The sequence below is a fragment of the Melospiza melodia genome, chromosome 25 (genome assembly GCF_035770615.1).
Source record: "Melospiza melodia melodia isolate bMelMel2 chromosome 25, bMelMel2.pri, whole genome shotgun sequence".
NCBI classification, from domain to species: Eukaryota; Metazoa; Chordata; class Aves; order Passeriformes; family Passerellidae; genus Melospiza; species Melospiza melodia.
Window position 1 is genome coordinate 9,189,671 of NC_086218.1, and position 19,943 is coordinate 9,209,613.

At 60.9% G+C, this 19,943-nt stretch overlaps 1 protein-coding gene across 1 annotated transcript; it reads right to left on the reverse strand.

The window, feature by feature from the left end:
- Positions 1-6,906: 6,906 nt before the first annotated feature.
- Positions 6,907-18,081, reverse strand: CRABP2 (cellular retinoic acid binding protein 2). The gene is given in 5 exon segments (XM_063176334.1): positions 6,907-7,431; positions 9,620-9,742; positions 12,972-13,049; positions 13,051-13,157; positions 17,928-18,081. Coding segments are annotated over 5 exon segments (429 nt in total). The 5' UTR covers positions 17,998-18,081; the 3' UTR covers positions 6,907-7,380.
- Positions 18,082-19,943: the final 1,862 nt, after the last annotated feature.

Here is a 19,943-nt window from a genome sequence, read left to right on the forward strand (position 1 = left end):
CAGAGGCAGATTCACCCCAAAAAGCTTCAAACCTACACTCACCCCATGGGTGATTCCAGCCACGGCACAGAGCTGGGCTGCTGAGCTGATAAGGGGGACCCCCCAAAAATTACCCTTCTATGGGGGGCAACTGCATCCCAGAACTTTGTTCCTCTGCTCTCCTCCCCTGTCTGGACACAATCTTGACCCTGTGGGTACTCCCAGTCCCTCTCCCTGTCCCTGTCACTTCCAGGACGCTCTGCATCATCCCAGCATCCCTGAAGACCCCAAAACAGAGGCAGATTCACCCCAAATGGCTTCAACCCTACACTCACCCCATTGGGTGATTGCAGCCACGGCACAGAGCTGGGTTACTGAGCTGATAAGGAGGACCCCCCAAAAAAATTACCCTGTTATGGGGGGCAACTGCATCCCAGAACTTTGTTCCTCTGCTCTCCTCCCCTGTCTGGACACAATCTTGACCCTGTGGGTACCCCCAGTCCCTCTCCCTGTCCCTGTCACTTCCAGGACCCTCTGCATCATCCCAGCGTCCCTGGAGACCCCAAACAGAGGCAGATTCACCCCAAAAAGCTTCAACCCTGCACTCACCCCATGGGTGATTCCAGCCACGGCACAGAGCTGGGCTGCTGAGCTGATAAGGGGGACCCCCCCAAAAATTACCCTGCTATGGGGGGCAACTGCATCCCAGAACTTTGTTCCTCTGCTCTCCTCCCCTGTCTGGACACAATCTTGACCCTGTGTGCACACCCCCAGTCCCTCTCCCTGTCCTTGTCCCTTCCAGGACGCTCTGCCTCATCCCAGCATCCTTGGAGACCCCAAACAGAGGCAGATTCACCCCAAATGGCTTCAACCCTACACTCACCCCATGGGTGATTCCAGCCACGGCACAGAGCTGGGTTACTGAGCTGATAAGGAGGACCCCCCCAAAAAAAATTACCCTGTTATGGGGGGCAACTGCATCCCAGAACTTTGTTCCTCTGCTCTCCTCCCCTGTCTGGACACAATCTTGACCCTGTGGGTACCCCCAGTCCCTCTCCCTGTCCCTGTCACTTCCAGGACCCTCTGCATCATCCCAGCGTCCCTGAAGACCCCAAACAGAGGCAGATTCACCCCAAAAAGCTTCAAACCTACACTCACCCCATGGGTGATTGCAGCCACGGCACAGAGCTGGGTTACTGAGCTGATAAGGAGGACCCCCCCAAAAAAAATTACCCTGTTATGGGGGGCAACTGCATCCCAGAACTTTGTTCCTCTGCTCTCCTCCCCTGTCTGGACACAATCTTGACCCTGTGGGTACCCCCAGTCCCTCTCCCTGTCCTTGTCCCTTCCAGGACGCTCTGCATCATCCCAGCATCCTTGGAGACCCCAAACAGAGGCAGATTCACCCCAAAAAGCTTCAACCCTGCACTCACCCCATGAGTGATTGCAGCCACGGCACAGAGCTGGGCTGCTGAGCTGATAAGGAGGACCCCCCCCCAAAAAATTACCCTGTTATGGGGGGCAACTGCATCCCACATCCCCCTGCCCCCTCCACGTGCTGGCCCAGGCTCCCCTCCGCAGTGGGATGGGGGTGAAACCCCCCCAGCCCTGCCCAGGAGAGCCCAGGCCGGGGGGGCTCTGTGGGCTTGGGGTTGGAGCTCCCTCCCTCCCTCCCTGGAACCCAGGAAAGCTCCGGCGGCAGCTGCAGCTGCAGGGGGGAGGAGGAGGAGGAGGAGGAGGAGGAGGAGGAGGAGGGGGAGGAGGCGAGGAGAACAATGCTGGCCGGCCGCCAGCCGAGGGGAGAAGGGGGGAGCTCCTGCCCAGCCCCCGGCCCGGCGGGCACAGGGAGGGCTGAGCGCGGGCGGTGACAGTGACAGTGACAGTCCCTGTCCCCCGGGGCTCCTCCCCGAGCCACCCAGGCAGCATTGTCTGCCCTCCTGCCACGCTGGGCACAGGGATGCCCATGTGTCAGAGCCCACCTGGGCACCTGGCACCGTGGCTGCGTGGTGCCCCAGCCGTGCCCCGCACCGAGCAGGGTCCCCTTGTCCCTTTTAGGGACACCCCTGTCCTGTTCCTCTGTCCCCTTTAGTGACACTTCTGTCCCCTTGTCCCTTTTAGGGACACCCTTGTCCTGTCCCCTTGTCCCTTTTAGGGACACTCCTGTCCTGTCCCCTTGTCCCCTGTAGCGACACCCCTGTCCTGTCCCCTTGTCTCCTTTAGGGACACCCCTATCCTGTCCCTCTGTCCCCTATAGGGACACTTCTGTCCTGTCCCCTTGTCCCTTTTAGGGACACCCCTGTCCTGTCCCTCTGTCCCCTATAGGGACCCCTGTCCTGTCCCTCTGTCCCCTTTAGGGACACCTCTGTCATGTCCCCTTGCCCCCTTTAGGGACACCCTTGTCCTGTCCCCTTTAGGGACACCCCTGTCTTGTCCCCTTGTCCCTTTTAGGGACACCCCTGTCCTGTCCCCTTGTCCCTTTTAGGACACCCTTGTCCTGTCCCCTTGTCCCTTTTAGGGACACCCCTGTCCTGTCCCCTTGTCCCTTTTAGGGACACCCCTGTCCTGTCCCTCTGTCCCCTTTAGGGACACCCCTGTCCTGTCCCTCTGTCCCCTTTAGGGACACCCCTGTCCTGTCCCCTTGTCCCTTTTAGGACACCCTTGTCCTGTCCCCTATAGGGACCCCTGTCCTGTCCCCCTGTCCCCTTTAGGGACACCCCTGTCCCTCTGTCCCCTATAGGGACCCCTGTCCTGTCCCCCTGTCCCCTTTAGGGACCCCCCTGTCCCTCTGTCCCCTTTAGGGACATCCCAGCGCCCCCCTCCCCGTATTCAGGCAGACCGAAGCCCCCTCCCCACTCCCTCCCCGCACGAATGAGACAAACGCGCTTCCCCCACACCCCTCCCAAGCTCAGCTTGCAGAAAAATGCCCGGTGAAAAATTCCGGGGTGAGGGGCGGGGGCCCCCCAGGGTCGCGCATTCATCGCCCGCTTTGTCTCCGCACATGAAAGGCGAGGGGCCAGCCCGGCCCCCTGCCCGGCCCGGGGGGGCGGCGGGGTCACCGGGCGGGATTAGTGCCGGATTAGCGGCGCCGGGAGCGCGGCACCACCCAGGCGGAGCTGCGGGAGGGGGGGCTCAGCCCCCCGGAGCACTTTTGGGGTCACTCAGCCACGGCGGCCCCTCCGCCCCAGCTCCGCAATTCGCTTTTGTTCCGAGAGCAGCCGAGCTCCGGGGAGGGGGCGCCTTCCTCCGGGACCCCCGGGCCGCTGTGGAGCCCCAGCCCCCCTCTCCCCCCATTTGTGGGAGTCCCGGAGCCCCCCCAGAGCTCCCCCAGGCCGAGGCGAAGCGGAGCCGTCCCCAGGGCTCCGGGCAAAGCGGAGATTCCTCCGGCGGGGGCGGGGGGCACGGCTGGATTCCATTACCGGCGGCTCCCGGGGTCTCGGGGGGTGAAGTGGGGAGGGGGCCGGGACCCCCGGCAGAGGCGGGACACGGCCCTGGGAACGGCGCCAGGGGTGATGGGCGCCTGCCAAGCGTCCACCTGGAGATACCGGAGCCTTCCTCCCCCTCCTCCTCCTCCTCCTCCTCCTCCTCCCCAGGGAAGGTGTAATTCCACCCTCGCTGCTCCTGGACGGGCTCCCGGGCTGCGGGAGCACAGCCCGGCCGTGGGGGTGAGGCCAACACCGAGCCCCGGCTCCTTTCTCCATCCCCCCATGACAACACCGAGCCCCGGCTCCTTTCTCCATCCCCAGATCACAACACCGAGCCCCGGCTCCTTTCTCCATCCCCCCATCACAACACCGAGCCCCGGCTCCTTTCTCCTTTACCCCATCACAACACCGAGCCCCGGCTCCTTTCTCCTTCCCCCCATCACAACACCGAGCCCTGGTTCCCTTCTCCATCCCCAGATCACAACACCGAGCCCCGGCTCCTTTCTCCATCCCCAGATCACAACACCGAGCCCTGGTTCCCTTCTCCTTCCCCCCATCACAACACCGAGCCCCGGCTCCTTTCTCCATCCCCCCATCACAACACCGAGCCCCGGCTCCTTTCTCCTTCCCCCCATGACAACACCGAGCCCTGGTTCCCTTCTCCATCCCCAGATCACAACACCGAGCCCCGGCTCCTTTCTCCATCCCCCCATGACAACACCGAGCCCTGGTTCCTTTCTCCATCCCCCCATCACAACACCGAGCCCCGGCTCCTTTCTCCTTCCCCCCATGACAACACCGAGCCCTGGTTCCTTTCTCCTTCCCCAGATCACAACACCGAGCCCTGGTTCCCTTCTCCATCCCCCCATCAGCGCTCGGTGGGGCGGTGCCCCCCAACTGCCCCTCGGGAGGGGGGCAGTGCCCCAGAGGGGTCCCGGCCCGGGCAGGAGAACGGGGGGCAGGAGCAGCACCCCAAAGCTCGAGGCAGGGCAGTGCTGCACCCCGATCCTCCCTGAATCCCGACCCTGAACCCCCCAGCTCAGCCCCGTTGTCCCGGGCTAATTAACGCCAATCCCATGCAGAGCAATTAGCGGCCAGCCCGGTAATGAACAAAGCACAGAACAAACCCAGGGGGTGCCCCCGGCTCCCCCACCCCAGCCCGGATTGGGGTCTCATGCTGAGAGCTGGGATAGAGCACAAAGCCCCGGCCCCACACCGCCCTCCCTGCCCCACGGCCACCCCAGGGTCACCCCAGGGTCACCCCACGGTCACCCCACAGTCACCCCAGGGTCACCCTGGTGCCACCACCCGCTTCCCACGCGGGATGTGCCAACCGCGCTGCCGCCCTCGCCCCCGGCCCCTTGCGCAATGGCCCCACAGAGGTTGTGGGGGGCAGGATCTGGGTGTGGGATTTGGGGTGTGGGATCTGGAGTGTGGGATTTGGGGTGTGGGATCCAGGGGGAAGGATCTGGGGTGTGGGATTTGGGATGAGAGATGTGGAGTGTGGGATTTGGGGTGCGAGATGTGGAGTGTGGGATTTGGGGTGTGGGATCTGGAGTGTGGTATTTGGGGGGTGAGATTTGGGGCGTGGGATCTGGGGTGCAGAATCTGGGGTGTGGGATCTGGAGTGTGGGATCTGAAGTGTGGGATTTGGGGGGTGGGATCTGGGGTGTGAGATTTGGGGCGTGGGATCTGGGGTGCAGAATCCGGGGTGTGTGATGTGGGGCGAGGGATCTGAAGTGTGGGATTTGGGGTGTGGGATTTGGGGTGCAGAATCTGGGGTGAAAGATCCAATGTGTGGGATCTGGAGTGAGGAAATCAGGGGTGCAGAATCTGAGGTGTGGGATCTGGAGTGTGGGATCCAGGGAGAAGGATCCAGGGTTTGGGATCTGAGCTGTGGGATTTGGGGTGTGGGATCTGGATGCAGAATCCAGGGTGAAAGATCTGGGGTGTGGAAATCTGGGGTGCAGAATCCTGGGTGTGGGATTTGGGGTGTGAGATCTGGAGTGTGGGATTTGGGGTGCAGAATCCGAGGTGAAAGATCTGGGGTGTGTAGAAATCTGGTGTGTGGAAATCTGGGGTGTGGAAATCTGGGGTGTGGAAATCTGGGGTGTGGAATCCAGCGTGTGGGACTCAGACCGCAGGATTTGGGGTGCAAAATCCGAGGTGTCGGATTCAGACTGTGGGAATTGGGGTGCAGAATCCAGGGTGTGGAATCTGGAGTGTGGGATTTGGGGTGTGGGATCTGGAGTGTGGGATTTGGGATGCAGAATCCAAGGTGTGGGATCCAGACTGTGGGATTTGGGGTGCAGAATCTGGGGTGTCAGATTCAGACTGTGGGATTTGGGGTGCAGAATCTGGGTTGTGGAATCTGGAATGTGGGATTTGGGGTGCAGGATGCAGGGTGTGGGATGTGGAGTGTGAGATTTGGGGTATGGGATTTGGGATGCAGAATCCAAGGTGTCAGATCCAGACTGCGGGATTTGGGGTGCAGAATCCAGGGTGTGGAAGCTGAAATGTGAGATTTGGGGTGTGGGATCTGGAGTGTGGGATTTGGGATGCAGAATCTGGGGTGTCAGATTCAGACTGTGGGATTTGGGGTGCAGAATCCGGGTGTGGGACTCAGACTGCAGGATTTGGGGTGCAGAATCTAGGATGTTGGATGCGGGGTAGAGATCTAGAGCACCGAATGTGAGATGTGGGATTTGGGGTGCAGAATCCGAGGTGAAAGATCTGGGGTGTGGAAATCTGGGGTGTGGAATCCAGCATGTGGGATTCAGACTGCAGGATTTGGGGTGCAAAATCCGAGGTGTCAGATTCAGACTGTGGGATTTGGGGTGCAGAATCCAGGGTAGTGGAATCTGGGGTGCAGAATCCGAGGTGTCAGATTCAGACTGTGGGATTTGGGGTGCACAGTCTGGGATGTGGAATCTGGAATGTGGGATTTGGGGTGCAGGATGCAGGGTGTCAGATTCAGACTGTGGAATCTGGGGTGCAGAATCCAGGGTGTGGGATGTGGAGTGTGGGATTTGGGGTGCAGGATGCAGGGTGTGGGATCCAGACTGTGGGATTTGGGGTGCAGAATCCGAGGTGTCAGATCCAGACTGTGGGATTTGGGGTGCAGAATCCGAGGTGTCAGATTCAGACTGTGGGATTTGGGGTGCAGAATCCGAGGTGTCAGATTCAGACTGTGGGATCTGGGGTGCAGAATCCAGGGTGTGGAATCTGGAATGTGGGATTTGGGGAGCAGAATCCAGGGTGTGGGATCCAGACTGTGGGATTTGGAGTGCAGAATCCAAGGTGTCAGATTCAGACTGTGGGATCTGGGGTACAGAATCCAGGGTGTGGAATCTGGGGTGCAGAATCCGAGGTGTCAGATTCAGACTGCGGGATCTGGGGTGCAGAATTTGGGATGTGGCATCCAGAGCCCTCAGGGTGTGGGGTCTGTGTGCCAATGGGGCAGGAGGAGAGTCAGGGATGCCCCTGGGGGGGGAATCACAGGACATTTATTGAAAAATGGAAAAATGGAGGAGACAACAGAGGGAAGGGGAGGGGGCTGGGAGCCGGCGCTGCCCCGGCCTGGGGGGGTTCGCTGTCCCCATCTGTACCATATTCACAAATAAATACTGGGGAGGGGTGGCGGGGCAGGGCCGGGGGCTGCGGGAAGCAAGAGCAGCCCAGCAGAAGCCAAAGCAGCTGGAAGCAGCCCCAAAGGCAGGGAGGGGCCGCGTTACCCCCCGCCGCAGCCGGCACCGAGCCAGCCCCGAGAGCTGAGCGGGGCCAGGACGGGCCGGGAGCTTCTGCTGGCCCCGAGAGCCCCGCCCTGCACTGGGAGGGAGACCCGGGTGTGTGTGAGCCCCCAGAAAAGGGGGCTCGGGGATGCAACCCCCGCCCTGTGGCGGGGGAGCAGCGCAGGGGGCGGTGGGGACGCGGGGAGGGCAGGGGGGATGTGGGGAGGGGTCACTGAGCAGGGGGGGGGTCACTCCCGAATGTACACCCGGGTGCACACAACGTCATCGGCCGTCATGGTCTGCGGGGAGAGAGGGGGGCGGTCACAGGTGTGGATGTGTCCCCGCCGTGTCCCCATCCTGTCCCCATCCAGCCCCCATTGTCCTCTTCCTGTCCCCTTTCCCCCTTCCTGTCCCCATCCCAGCTCCTCCTGTCACATCCACCCCCTCCTGTCCCCATCTTCCCCCTCCTGTCCCCATCCCAGCTCCTCCTGTCCCATCCACCCCCTCTTGTCCCCATCTGCCCCTCCTGTCCCCTTTCCCCCTTTCCAGTCCCATCCATCCCCTCCTGTCCCCATCCCAACACATTCCTGTCCCCATCTATCCCCTCCTGTCCCATCTATCCCCTCTTGTCCCCTTTCCCCCTCTCCTGTCCCCATTCTCCCCCTCCTGTCCCCATCCCAGCTCCTCCTGTCCCTTTTCCCCCCCGTCCTGTCCCCTTTCCCCCGCTCTTGTCCCCATCCGCCACCTCCTGTCCCATCCGCCCCCTCCTGTCCCCTTTCCCCTTCTCCTGTCCCATCCATCCCCTCCTGTCCCCATCCCAGCCCTTCCTGTCCCCTTTCCCCTGCTCTTGCCCCCATTCTTCCCCTCCTGTCCCCATCTTCCTCCTCTCCTGTCCCATCCCAGTGCATTCCTGTCCCCTTTCCCCCTCTCCTGTCCCCATCCCAGCCCCTCCTGTCCCCATTCTCCCCCTCCTATCCCATTTGCCCCCCTCCTGTCCCCATTTCCCTCCTCCTGTCCCCTTTCCACCCCTTCCTGTCCCCATCCCAGCTCCTCCTGTCCCATCTGCCCCCTCTTGTCCCCTCCTGTCCCCATCCACCCTCTCCTGTGCCCTCCTGTCCCCATCCCAGGGGGTTCCTGTCCCATCCATCCCCTCCTGTCCCCTTTCCCCCTCCTGTCCCCTTTCCCCTTTCCTGTCCCCATCCCAGCCCCTCCTGTCCCCATCCCAACACATTCCTGTCCCCATCTATCCCCTCTTGTCCCCTTTCCCCCTCTCCTGTCCCCCTCCACCCCTTCCTGTCCCCATCCACCCACCCTGTCCCCATCCATCCCCTCCTGTCCCCATCCCAGTGCGTTCCTGTCCCCTCCTGTCCCCATTCCCTCGCTCCTGTCCCATCCAAGTGCATTCCTGTCCGCTTTCCCCCCTCTGTCCCCATCCCAGCCCCTCCTGTCCCCATCCACCTTCTCCTGTCCCCACCCCAGCTCCTCCTGTCCCATCCACCCCCTCTTGTCCCCATCTGCCCCTCCTGTCCCCTTTCCCCCCCCGTCCAGTCCCATTCCAGCCCCCTCCTGTCCCCATCCCAGTGGGTTCCTGTCCCCATCCCAGCCCCTCCTGTCCCCATTCTCCCCCTCCTATCCCATTTGCCCTCTCCTGTCCCCATTCCCTCCCTCCTGCCCCATTCCCCTCCTCCTGTCCCCTTCTTGTCCCCATCCCAGCTCCTCCTGTCCCATCCACCCCCTCTTGTCCCCATCTGCCCCTCCTGTCCCCTTTCCCCCCTTTCCTGTCCCATCCATCCCCTCCTGTCCCCATTCCTCCCCTCCTGTCCCCATCCCAGTGCGTTCCTGTCCCATCCATCCCCTCCTGTCTCCTTTCCCCCTTTCCTGTCCCATCCATCCCCTCCTGCCCCCATCCCAACATATTCCTGTCCCCATCTATCCCCTCCTGTCCCATCTATCCCCTCCTGTCCCCTTTCCCCCTCTCCCGTCCCCCTCCACCCCTTCCTGTCCCCATTCCCCCCTTCCTGTCCCCATCCCAGTGCATTCCTGTCCCCTTTACCCCCCTCTGTCCCCATCCACCTTCTCCTGTCCCCATCCCAGCCCCTCCTGCCCCCATCCCATCACATTCCTGTCCCCATCCATCCCCTCCTGTCCCCAATTCCTCCCTTCCTGTCCCCAGCCCAGCGCGTTCCTGTCCCCTCCTGTCCCCATCCCAGCCCCTCCTGTCCCCATCCCAGTGCATTCCTGTCCCCTTTCCCCCCCTCCTGTCCCCATCCCAGCTTCTCCTGTCCCCATCCCAGCTCCGAAGGAATTCCCAGCAGGCAGCGCTGCCCCCAAGCCCCGTTTGGTCCCGTTTGGCCCCGGTTGGTCCCAGTTGGCCCCGTTTGGTCCCGTTTGGCCCCGGTTGGTCCTGGTTGGTCCCGTTTGGCCCCGGTTGCCCCCAGTTGGCCCCGGTTCCCCGTTGTTCCCGTTGTTCCCCGTCGTTCCCCTCACCAGGATGAGCTCGCCGTCGTTGCTCATCTCCCGGGACCAGCCCGTCCTGGGCCCGTCTCCCTTGAGCAGGCGCTGCTCGCACACCATCTTGTTCTTGCTCTCATCCTCCCACCTGGCCAGGCTCTGCGGGCACGGGGGGCAGCGATTGGGGGGGCGTGCGGGCACCCCCGGGCACCTCCTGCCCACCCCGGGGGCAGAACGGGGCATTCGTGCCTGTGCCAGGGGGGTGTGGGGGCACTGGGCATCAGGGGGGTACAGGGAGGGGATGGGGGCACAATGGGGGCTACAATGAGGGGTTGGGGGCACAGGAAGGGGTTGGGGGGCACAATGAGGGGTTGGGGGGCACAATGAGGGGTTGGGGGCACAGGAAGAGGTTGGGGGCACAATGAGGGGTTGGGGGGCACAGGAAGGGGTTGGGGGCACAGGGAAGAGGTTGGGGGCACAATGAGGGGTTGGGGGCACAATGAGGGGTTGAGGGCACAGGAAGGGGTTGGGGGCACAGGGAGAGGTTGGGGGGCACAGGGAGAGGTTGGGGGCACAGGGAGAGGTTGGGGGGCACAGGGAGAGGTTGGGGGCACAGGGAGAGGTTGGGGGCACAGGGAAGAGGTTGGCAGGGAAAGGGTTGGGGGCACAAAGAGGGGATGATGGGGGCACAAAGAGGGGATGGGGGCACAACTGGGGCTGGAGGGCACGAGGAGGTCGGGGGCACAGGGAGGAGATGCTGGCACAGGAAAGGGGGTTGGGGGCACAGGGAGAGATTGAGGGGCACAATGAGGGGTTGGGGGCACAGGGAGGGGATTGGGCTACAAGGAAGGGGACAGGGGGCACAACAGGAGTTGGGGGCACAGGGAGGGGTTGGGGGCACAGGGAGAGATTGAGGGGCACAGTGAGAGGTTGGCAGGGAAGGGGTTGGGGGCACGGGGAAGGAGATGGGGGCACAACAGGGGTTGGGGGCACAGGGAAGGGTTGAGTGGCACAGTGAGGGGATGAGGGGCACCATGAGGGGGTTGATGGCACAGGGAAGGGGATGGGGGGGCACAGGAAAGGGGTTGAGGGGCATGGGGAGAGGTTAAGGGGCACAATGGGGCATTGGGGGCACAGGGAGGGGGATGAGGGGCACAATGAGGGATTGGGGGCACAGAGAGGGGATGGGGGGCACAACAGGGGTTGGGGGCACAGGTAAGGGGTTGGCATGGAAGGGGTTGAGGGGACCCCTCAACGAGAGGATGATGGCAGAGGAAAGGGGTTGGCAGGGAAGGGGTTTGGGGGGCACAGAGAGGGGATGAGGGCACAACGAGAGGATGATGGCACAGGAAAGGGGTTGATGGCATGGAGGGGGGAACAGGGAAGGGGATGAGGGGGCACAATGGGGGGTTGGGGGGCACAGGGAAAGGGTTGGGTGGCACAACAAGGGGATGAGGGGCACAGTGAGGGGTTTGGGGTACAGGGAAAGGTCTGGGGGAACAGGGAAGGGGATGGGGGCACAACAGGGGTTAGGGGGCACGGGGAAGGGGTTGAGGGGCACAACGAGGGGATGATGGCACAGGGAGGGGGGTTGATGGCACAAGGAAGGGGTTGAGGGGCATGGGGAGAGGTTGAGGGGTACAACGAGGGATTGGGGGGCACAGAGAAGGGTTGAGGGGCACAACAAGGGGATGATGGCACAGGGAACGGATGGATGGCACAGGGAGGGGATGGAGGGCACAATGAGGGGGTTGGGGTCACTGGGAAGGGGTTGGGGGACCCAGGGCAGGGTGGGGGTGCAGGAGGGGATTGGGGTACCCAGGAAAGGCCAGGGGGGCACAAGGAGAGGTTGGGGTGCAGGAGCAGGGGAAGCAGCTGCGGGGAGAAGGGAGCATGTGCACAGACAGACAGACACACAGACAGACAGACAGACACAGTCACACTGACACTGACAAACACAGAGTCACACACAGATTCACACACAGAAACACACACAGAAACACACACAGTCACAGTCACACTGACACTCAGACTGACACTCACATGTGCACACACAGAGTCACATTCACACACACAGTCACACCCACAAACACTCTCTCACACTCACACTCACACACAGTCACACACACAGAGATACACACAGTCACACACAGGCACACACACACTCACATTCACACACACACAGACCACACACAGAGTCATACACAGGCACACACACAGACACACACAGTCACACCCCACACTCACATTCTCACACACACAGACACACACAGACACACACAGTCACAGTCACACAATCACACTGACACTCAGACTGACACACTCACATGTGCACACACAGAGTCACATTCACACACACAGTCACACACACAAACTCTCTCTCACACTCACATTCACACACAGTCAACACACACAGAGATACACACAGTCATACACAGGCACACACAGACACACCCACACTCACACACACACGGACACACACAGACACACCCACATTCACACACACACGGACACACACAGACACACCCACATTCACACACACACGGACACACACAGTCACACACAGTCACTCACACAGACACACACAGTCACACCCTCATTCACACACACACTGACACACACAGTCACACACAGTCACTCAGACACTGACACACACTGACACACACTGACACACACAGTCACTCACACAGACACACACAGACACACCCACATTCACACACAGTCACACACTGACACACACAGTCACACCCTCATTCACACACACTGACACACACAGTCACTCAGACGCACCCACACTCACACATGCAGACACACAATCACAATCACACACTCACAGTCACACACTGTCACACCACCACACTCACACATGCACACCCAGTCACACTCACACTCTCACACTCACTCTCACTCACACAGTGACACATCACACAATCTCACACTCACACAGTCTCCCACTCTCACACCTGCACTCACTCTCACACACTCATAACACACTCACACTCACACACACACTTTCACACTCTCACTCACACTCTCTCATGCACACACTCATATTCTCACACTCACACACTCACTCTCACTCACCCCAGTAACACATCACACACTCTCACACTCACACTGTCTCCCACGCTCACTCTCACACATTCTCACACACCTGCACTCACTCTCACACACTCTCACACTCACACACACTTTCACCCTCTCACACCCATACCCACACCCACTCTCCCACTCTCTCACTCACACTCTCACACACACTCACAACACACTTTCACCCTCTCACACCCACACCCACTCTCCCACTCTCACTCACACTCTCACACCCATGCTCACACTCACTCTCACACCCACTCCCCCTCTGCCCGCTGTGCCCCCGTGCCAGCCCCACCTTGCAGGGCCGCCCATCCACCGTCTGCTCCTCGAACTCCTCCCCGACCCTGAAGCGGATCTCGGTGGTGCGCACGGGGTGTGGACGTGCGGATGTAGAAGCTCTCGCCGTCCCCGTCCTGCCGGATCTCCACCGCCGGCTTGGCCGCCGCCGCCACCGCGATCTTCCTCAGCATCACGTTCACGCCTGGGGGCACGGTGACAGCGAGGGGGCACGGTGACCGGGGGCATGGTGACACTGAGAGGGCACGGTGACACCGAGAGGGCACGGTGACCGGGGGCATGGTGACACCGAGAGGGCACGGTGACCAGGGGCATGGTGACACTGAGAGGGCACGGTGACAGCGAGGGGGCACGGTGACCGGGGGCATGGTGACACTGAGAGGGCACGGTGACCGGGGGCATGGTGACACTGAGAGGGCACGGTGACAGCGAGGGGGCACGGTGACCGGGGGCATGGTGACACCGAGAGGGCACGGTGACCAGGGGCACGGTGACACCGAGAGGGCACGGTGACACCGAGGGGGCATGGTGACCGGGGGCATGGTGACACTGAGAGGGCAACGGTGACACCGAGAGGGCACGGTGACACCGAGAGGGCACGGTGACCGGGGGCATGGTGACACCGAGAGGGCACAGTGACACCGAGAGGGCATGGTGACTGAGGGGCATGGTGACACCGAGAGGGCACGGTGACCAGGGGCATGGTGACACCGAGAGGGCACAGTGACCAGGGGCATGGTGACACCGAGGGGGCACGGTGACCGGAGGGCATGGTGACACTGAGAGGGCACGGTGACACCGAGAGAGGGCACGGTGACTGAGGGGCATGGTGACACTGAGAGGGCACAGTGACCAGGGGCATGGTGACACCGAGAGGGGCATGGTGACACCGAGAGGGCACAGTGACCCAGGGGCACCGGTGACACTGAGGGGCACAGTGACCAGGGGCACGGTGACACCGAGAGGGCACAGTGACCAAGGGCACGGTGACACTGAGAGGGCATGGTGACCAGGGGCATGGTGACACCGAGAGGGGCACAATGACTGAGGGGGGCACGGTGACACTGAGAGGGCACGGTCACCCAGGGCACGGTGACACCGAGGGGGCACAGTCACCCAGGGGCATGGTGACACTGAGAGGGCACGGTGACCAGGAGCATGGTGACACTGAGGGGGGCACGGTCACCTGTGGGGTGGCACCGAGAGGGCACGGTGACTGAAGTGGGCACGGTGACACTGAGAGGGCATGGTGACAGGGGGCACAGTGATACCGGAGAGGGCACAGTGACCAGGGGCACAGTGACACCGAGAGGGCAACGGTCACCCGTGGGGTGGCACCGAGAGGGCACGGTGACCGAGGGCATGGTGACACTGAGAGGGCACGGTCACCCAGGGCACGGTGACACCGAGAGGGCAGAGTGACCAGGGGCATGGTGGACACTGAGAGGGCACAATGACCGGGAGAGCACCGTGACACCAAGAGGGCACGGTGACCGGAGGGCACAGTCACCCGGGGTCACGGTGCCACCGAGAGAGGGCACAGTGACTGAGGGAGCACGGTGCCACCGAGAGGGCACAGTGACTGAGGGGGCACAGTGGCACCAAGAGGGCACGGTCACCCTGGGGAAGCGCCAGGTGGTGGCACCGAGCGTGCCCAGTGACCCGGAGGGCAGGGGTGGTGCGAAGTGACCAAGAGTCACTGAGTGTGCCCAGTGACCCAGGGGAGGCATGGTGGTGCCCGGTGACCCGAGGGGCACACGGTGGTGCCCCAGTGACCCGAGGGGAACACGGTGGTGCCCGCTGATCAGGGGGATGCGGTGCCACTGACAGTGCCCGGTGACCAGGGGACACAGTGCTACCCAGTGACCCAGGGGGAGGGCACAGCAGCACCGAGAGCACCCAGTTACCCGGGCAGTGGCACCGATCATGCCCAGTGACCCAGGCGGGCACAGCGGCACCCGGTGCCCGTGGGTCAGCCCCACCCTCTGCAGGTGCCACCTCCCAGGGCACAGCGAGGGGCACAGCGAGGGCACAGCGAGGGGCACAGCGAGGGCCGCGGGTGGCTCCAGGCAGCCCAAGGAGGGAGGGGAGGCACAGCCGAGCCCCCCCCCCCTCACATCTGGCCACATCTGGCCACATCTGGCTCTCGTTACCTGCCGAGGCGGCGCCCCGGGGAAGGCACCGGGGGTGACAGCGGGGACAGGGGCCCCTGCGCTCGGTGTGACCCGTGTCACCCCCCCCCGGGGCTCCCGCCACCCCCCACCTCGGCAGCTGCGGCTTTGTCCCCGCTCATCCATCACGGCCCTGCTGTCACCAGGGGGCTCTTTGGGGGACATTGTTCCCGTGTCCACCTCCCTGAGAGGCTCCCCGCACAAAGGGGGGGGGGTGAGGGAGCTGGACCCCCCCCCCCCAACAATGGGATGGGACAAAATCATCCCCCCCAACAACACACCCCAGGGTGGGTTCACAGCGGAGACCCCAAACACGGCCCCCCCAAAATGATGGGGATGGGGGTGGGGGGGCACAAACAGCCCCCAAAGGGAGCAAAAGCACGGCTGGGGGGGGCGGCTGGGGTCTGTACCCCCCCCAAATCGGCCTTTATCCCCCCGAAATTTGCCTGTATCCCCCCCAAATCGGCCTTTATCCCCCCGAAATTTGCCTGTATCCCCCCCAAATCTGCCTTTATCCTCCCGAAATTTGCCTGTATCCCCCCTAAATCGGCCTTTATCCCCCCGAAATTTGCCTGTATCCCCCCAAATCTGCCTTTATCCTCCCGAAATTTGCCTGTATCCCCCCCAAATCGGCCTTTATCCTCCCGAAATTTGCCTGTATCCCCCCCAAATCTGCCTTTATCCTCCCGAAATTTGCCTGTATCCCCCCCAAATCGGCCTCTATCCCCCCGAAATTTGCCTGTATCCCCCCCAAATCTGCCTTTATCCTCCCGAAATTTGCCTGTATCCCCCCCAAATCTGTCTGCAACCCCCCAAATCTGTTTGTACCCCTGCAAATCTGCCTGTATCCCCCCAAAATCTGTCTGTATCCCCCCAAATCTGCCTTTATCACCCCCTAAATCTGCCTCTACCCCCCCAAATCTGCCTTTATCCTCCCGAAATCTGCCTGTATCCCCCCCAAATCTGTCTGCAACCCCCCCCAAATCTTTCTGTACCCTCCCAAATCTGCCTTTATTCCCCCCAAATCTGTTTGTACCCCTGCAAATCTGCCTGTATCCCCCCAAAATCTGTCTGTACCCACCAAATCTGTCCGTATCCGCCCAAAATCTGCCTGTATCCCCCCAAAATCTGTTGGTACCCCCAAATCTGCCTCTACCCCCCCCCCAAATCTGCCTGTACCCCCCCCAAATCTGCCTTTATCACCCCCAATCTGCCTTTACCCCTCCAAATCTGCCTGTATCCCCTCAAAATCTGCCTCTACCCTTCCCCAAATCTGCCTGTACCCCCCAAATCTGCCTTTATCCCCCCAAATCTGCCTCTACCCCCCCTAAATCTGCCTCTACCCCCCCTAAATCTTTCTGTACCCCTCCAAATCTGCCTCTACCCCCCCTAAATCTGCCTCTACCCCACCACATCTGTCTGTATCCCCCCTAAATCTGCCTGTACCCCCTCCAAATCTGCCTGCACCCCAATGGGAGCCCCCATTTGCGCCGTGGGAAAGCAGGAGGGTTCCGGGTGAGGTTTTTATTTTTTGGTGGTTTTTTTTTTTTTTTGGCAGATTTATTTTCCTGCCGAGGTTTCCCCCCGAGCCGGTTCCATCAGCGGGGCCAGGGGGCAGAGCCGGGGGGGGGATCGGGAGTGAAACCCAAGAAAGTGATAATTATCCTGAAATATTCGTTCCGTATCCCCTAACCTGGAAAATATTTCTGCTCCGGGCGCTGGCGAGGAGCGGGAGTCAGGAGGAGGAGGAGGAGGAGGAGGAGGAGGGAGGGGGGGAGATGGATTTGATCGTGCGCAAAACCCCGAGGACCCCCCCCCAAAAATTCCAGCCCCCCCAAGTGAGTTCTGGCTCTCCCCACCCACACTCGGCTCTGCGATGAGAAAGGGAGAGAGCGGGACCCCCCAAAAAAACCCCACAAAATCCTCACAAAACCCCCACAAAACGGGTCCTGCTTGGTTGTCCACAAAATGGGGGGGGCACAGGTGAGATTTTGGGGTGGAGGAGGGAGCGCCAGGGTGTGGGAAACTGAGGCAGGAAAGGGGTTGTGGGGGGGGGGAATCCCTCGGGGTGGTGCCCGTGACTCCTCAGCGGGCACCCGAGCGTCAGAGCTTGGGGAAAAGGGGGAGCAAAAGGGATCCCCGCGGCACACGGCGGCTCCGGGCACCGCCGGGCTGCGAAAAGGGTTTGGAGATGGGGAAAATGGGGAAAAATGGGGGGAAAATGGGGGAAATGGGGGGGAAAAATGGGGAAAAATGGGGGAAATGGGGGGAAATGGGGGGAAAATGAGGAGAAAATGGGGGGAAATGGGGGGGGAAATGGGGGGAAATGGGGGAAAATGGGGGGAAAATGGGGGGAAAATGGGGGGAAATGGGGGGAAATGGGGGAAATGGGGAAAAATGGGGAAAAATGGGGGGAAAATGGGGGGAAAATGGGGGGAAATGGGGGGAAAATGGGGGGAAATGGGGGGGAAAATGAGGGGAAATGGGGGGAAATGGGGGAAATGGGGGAAATGGGGGAAAATGGGGGGAAATGAGGGGAAATGGGGGAAATGGGGGGAAAATGGGGGGAAAATGGGGGGAAATTGGGGGGAAATGGGGGAAAATGGGGGGAAATGGGGGGGAAAATGGGGGGAAAATGGGGGGAAATGGGGGGAAATGGGGGAAATGGGGGGAAATGGGGGGAAAATGGGGGGAAAAATGGGGGGAAAATGGGGGGGAAATGAGGGGAACCCCCCGGATCCCAGCCCAAATGAGCCCCCGAGGATTGGAGGGGATCCACTCACCCAGAGCCTTCAGCAGCTCCTCGAAGTTCTCCGAGCTCTTCATCTTCCAGTTGCCGGAGAAGTTGGGCATCGCGGCTGCCAAGCTGGGTGGGCACAGGGAGGGCACAGGGTGGGCACAGGGAGGGGAATGAGCGCTCCGAGGGCTCCCTCGGTGCCGGCGCGGCCGCTCGCTCGCTCGCTCCGTCTGTCTGTCCGTCCGTGCCGTCCCGCCCGCGCCCGTTTTATGGCCGGGCTGGTCCCACCCCCCTTCGGCCCCGGCCCCCGCTTTGGGGGCTCCGCGCTCACCCTGAGCAGGGGGGAGAGCCCAGGCCGAGCCCCCCCGCCCCGGTTTGGGGGTGTAGGTGCTGGCTGGAGCTCTGTGCGTGCCCCCCAAATCCCCCCCGAGATCCGTACCCTGTGCCCTCTGATGGCCAGCATCGCCCCCCAAAGCTGTCTGCAACCCCCAAATCTGCCCATAACCCCCAAACCTGCCTGTATCCCCCCGAATCTGTCTGCACCCCACATGTGCTGCACCCCCCAAATCTGTCTGTACCCCCCAAATCTGTCTCCACCCCCCCAAATCTGCCCGCACCCCTCAAATCTGTCTGTACCCCCCAAAATCTGTCTGTACCCCTCAAATCTGTCTGGACCCTCCCTAACGTCCTGCGCGCCCCCCCCACCAAATCTGTCTCTACCCCCCCCAAATTTGTCTCTACCACCCCCCCCCCCAAATCTGCTTGTATCCCCCCCCAAATCTGCCTATACCCCCCCCAAATCTCTCTGTACCCCCAAAATCTGCCTGTACCCCCCAAATGTGTCTGTACCCCCCAAATCTGTCTGTAACCCCAAATCTGTCTGCGACCCCAAAATCTGCCTGGTACCCCCGCCAAATGTGTCTGTACCCCCAAATCTGTCTGCACCCCAAAATCTGCCTGTACCCCCCCAAATGTGTCTGTACCCCAAAATCTGTCTGCACCCCAAAATCTGCCTGTACCCCCCAAAATCTGTCTGTACCCCCAAATGTGTCTGTACCCCCAAAATCTGTATGTACCCCCAAAATCTGTCTGCACCCCCAAAATCTGCCTGTACCCCCAAAATCTGTCTGTACCCCCAAATGTGTCTGTACCCCCAAAATCTGTATGTACCCCTAAATCTGCCTGTACCCCTAAATCTGCCTGTACCCTCAAATCTGTCTGCACCCCCAAATGTGCCTGTACCCCCCAAATCTGCCTGTACCCCCCCCAAATCTGCCTGTACCCCCCACATCTGCCTGTACCCCCCCAAATGTGCCTGTACCCCCCAAATCTGCCTGTACCCCCCAAATCTGTCTGCACCCCTAAATGTGTCTGAACCCCCCCCAAATGTGTCTGTACCCCAAAATCTGTCTGTACCCCAAAATCTGCCTGTACCCCCCAAATGTGTCTGTACCCCAAAATCTGTCTGTACCCCAAAATCTGCCTGTACCCCCCAAATGTGTCTGTACCCCCAAAATCTGTCTGCACCCCCCGAGTGTGCCCAGGGCACGCGTGTTTGCACAGCTGTGTGACGCTGGCACGGGCACGTGTGGGTGCCTGTGCTCACTTGGGCACACGTGGGTTTGATCCTCGGCTTTGCCAGCCTCAACGTCACGCACGAACTCGCACAAAAGCACTCCCAAACTCGCAGAAAAATTCAGACACAAACTCAAAAACTCACCAAAAAAAATTCACACAAAAATTCACACGCGAACTCACGGAAAAACCCAGACACAAACTCAAAAGCTCACCGAAAAAATCCGCACACGAAACTCAGAAACTCACACAAAAATTCACATATAAACTCACAAACTCACACAAAACATGCAAAAATTCACACACAAACTCACACAAAATTCACATATAAACTCACAAACTCACACAAAAATTCACATATGAAGTCACAAACTCACAAAACACTCACACAAAAATTCACACACAAACTCACACAAACACTCCCAAACTCACAGAAAAATTCAGACACAAACTCATAAAACTACACACAAAAACTCATACAAAAACT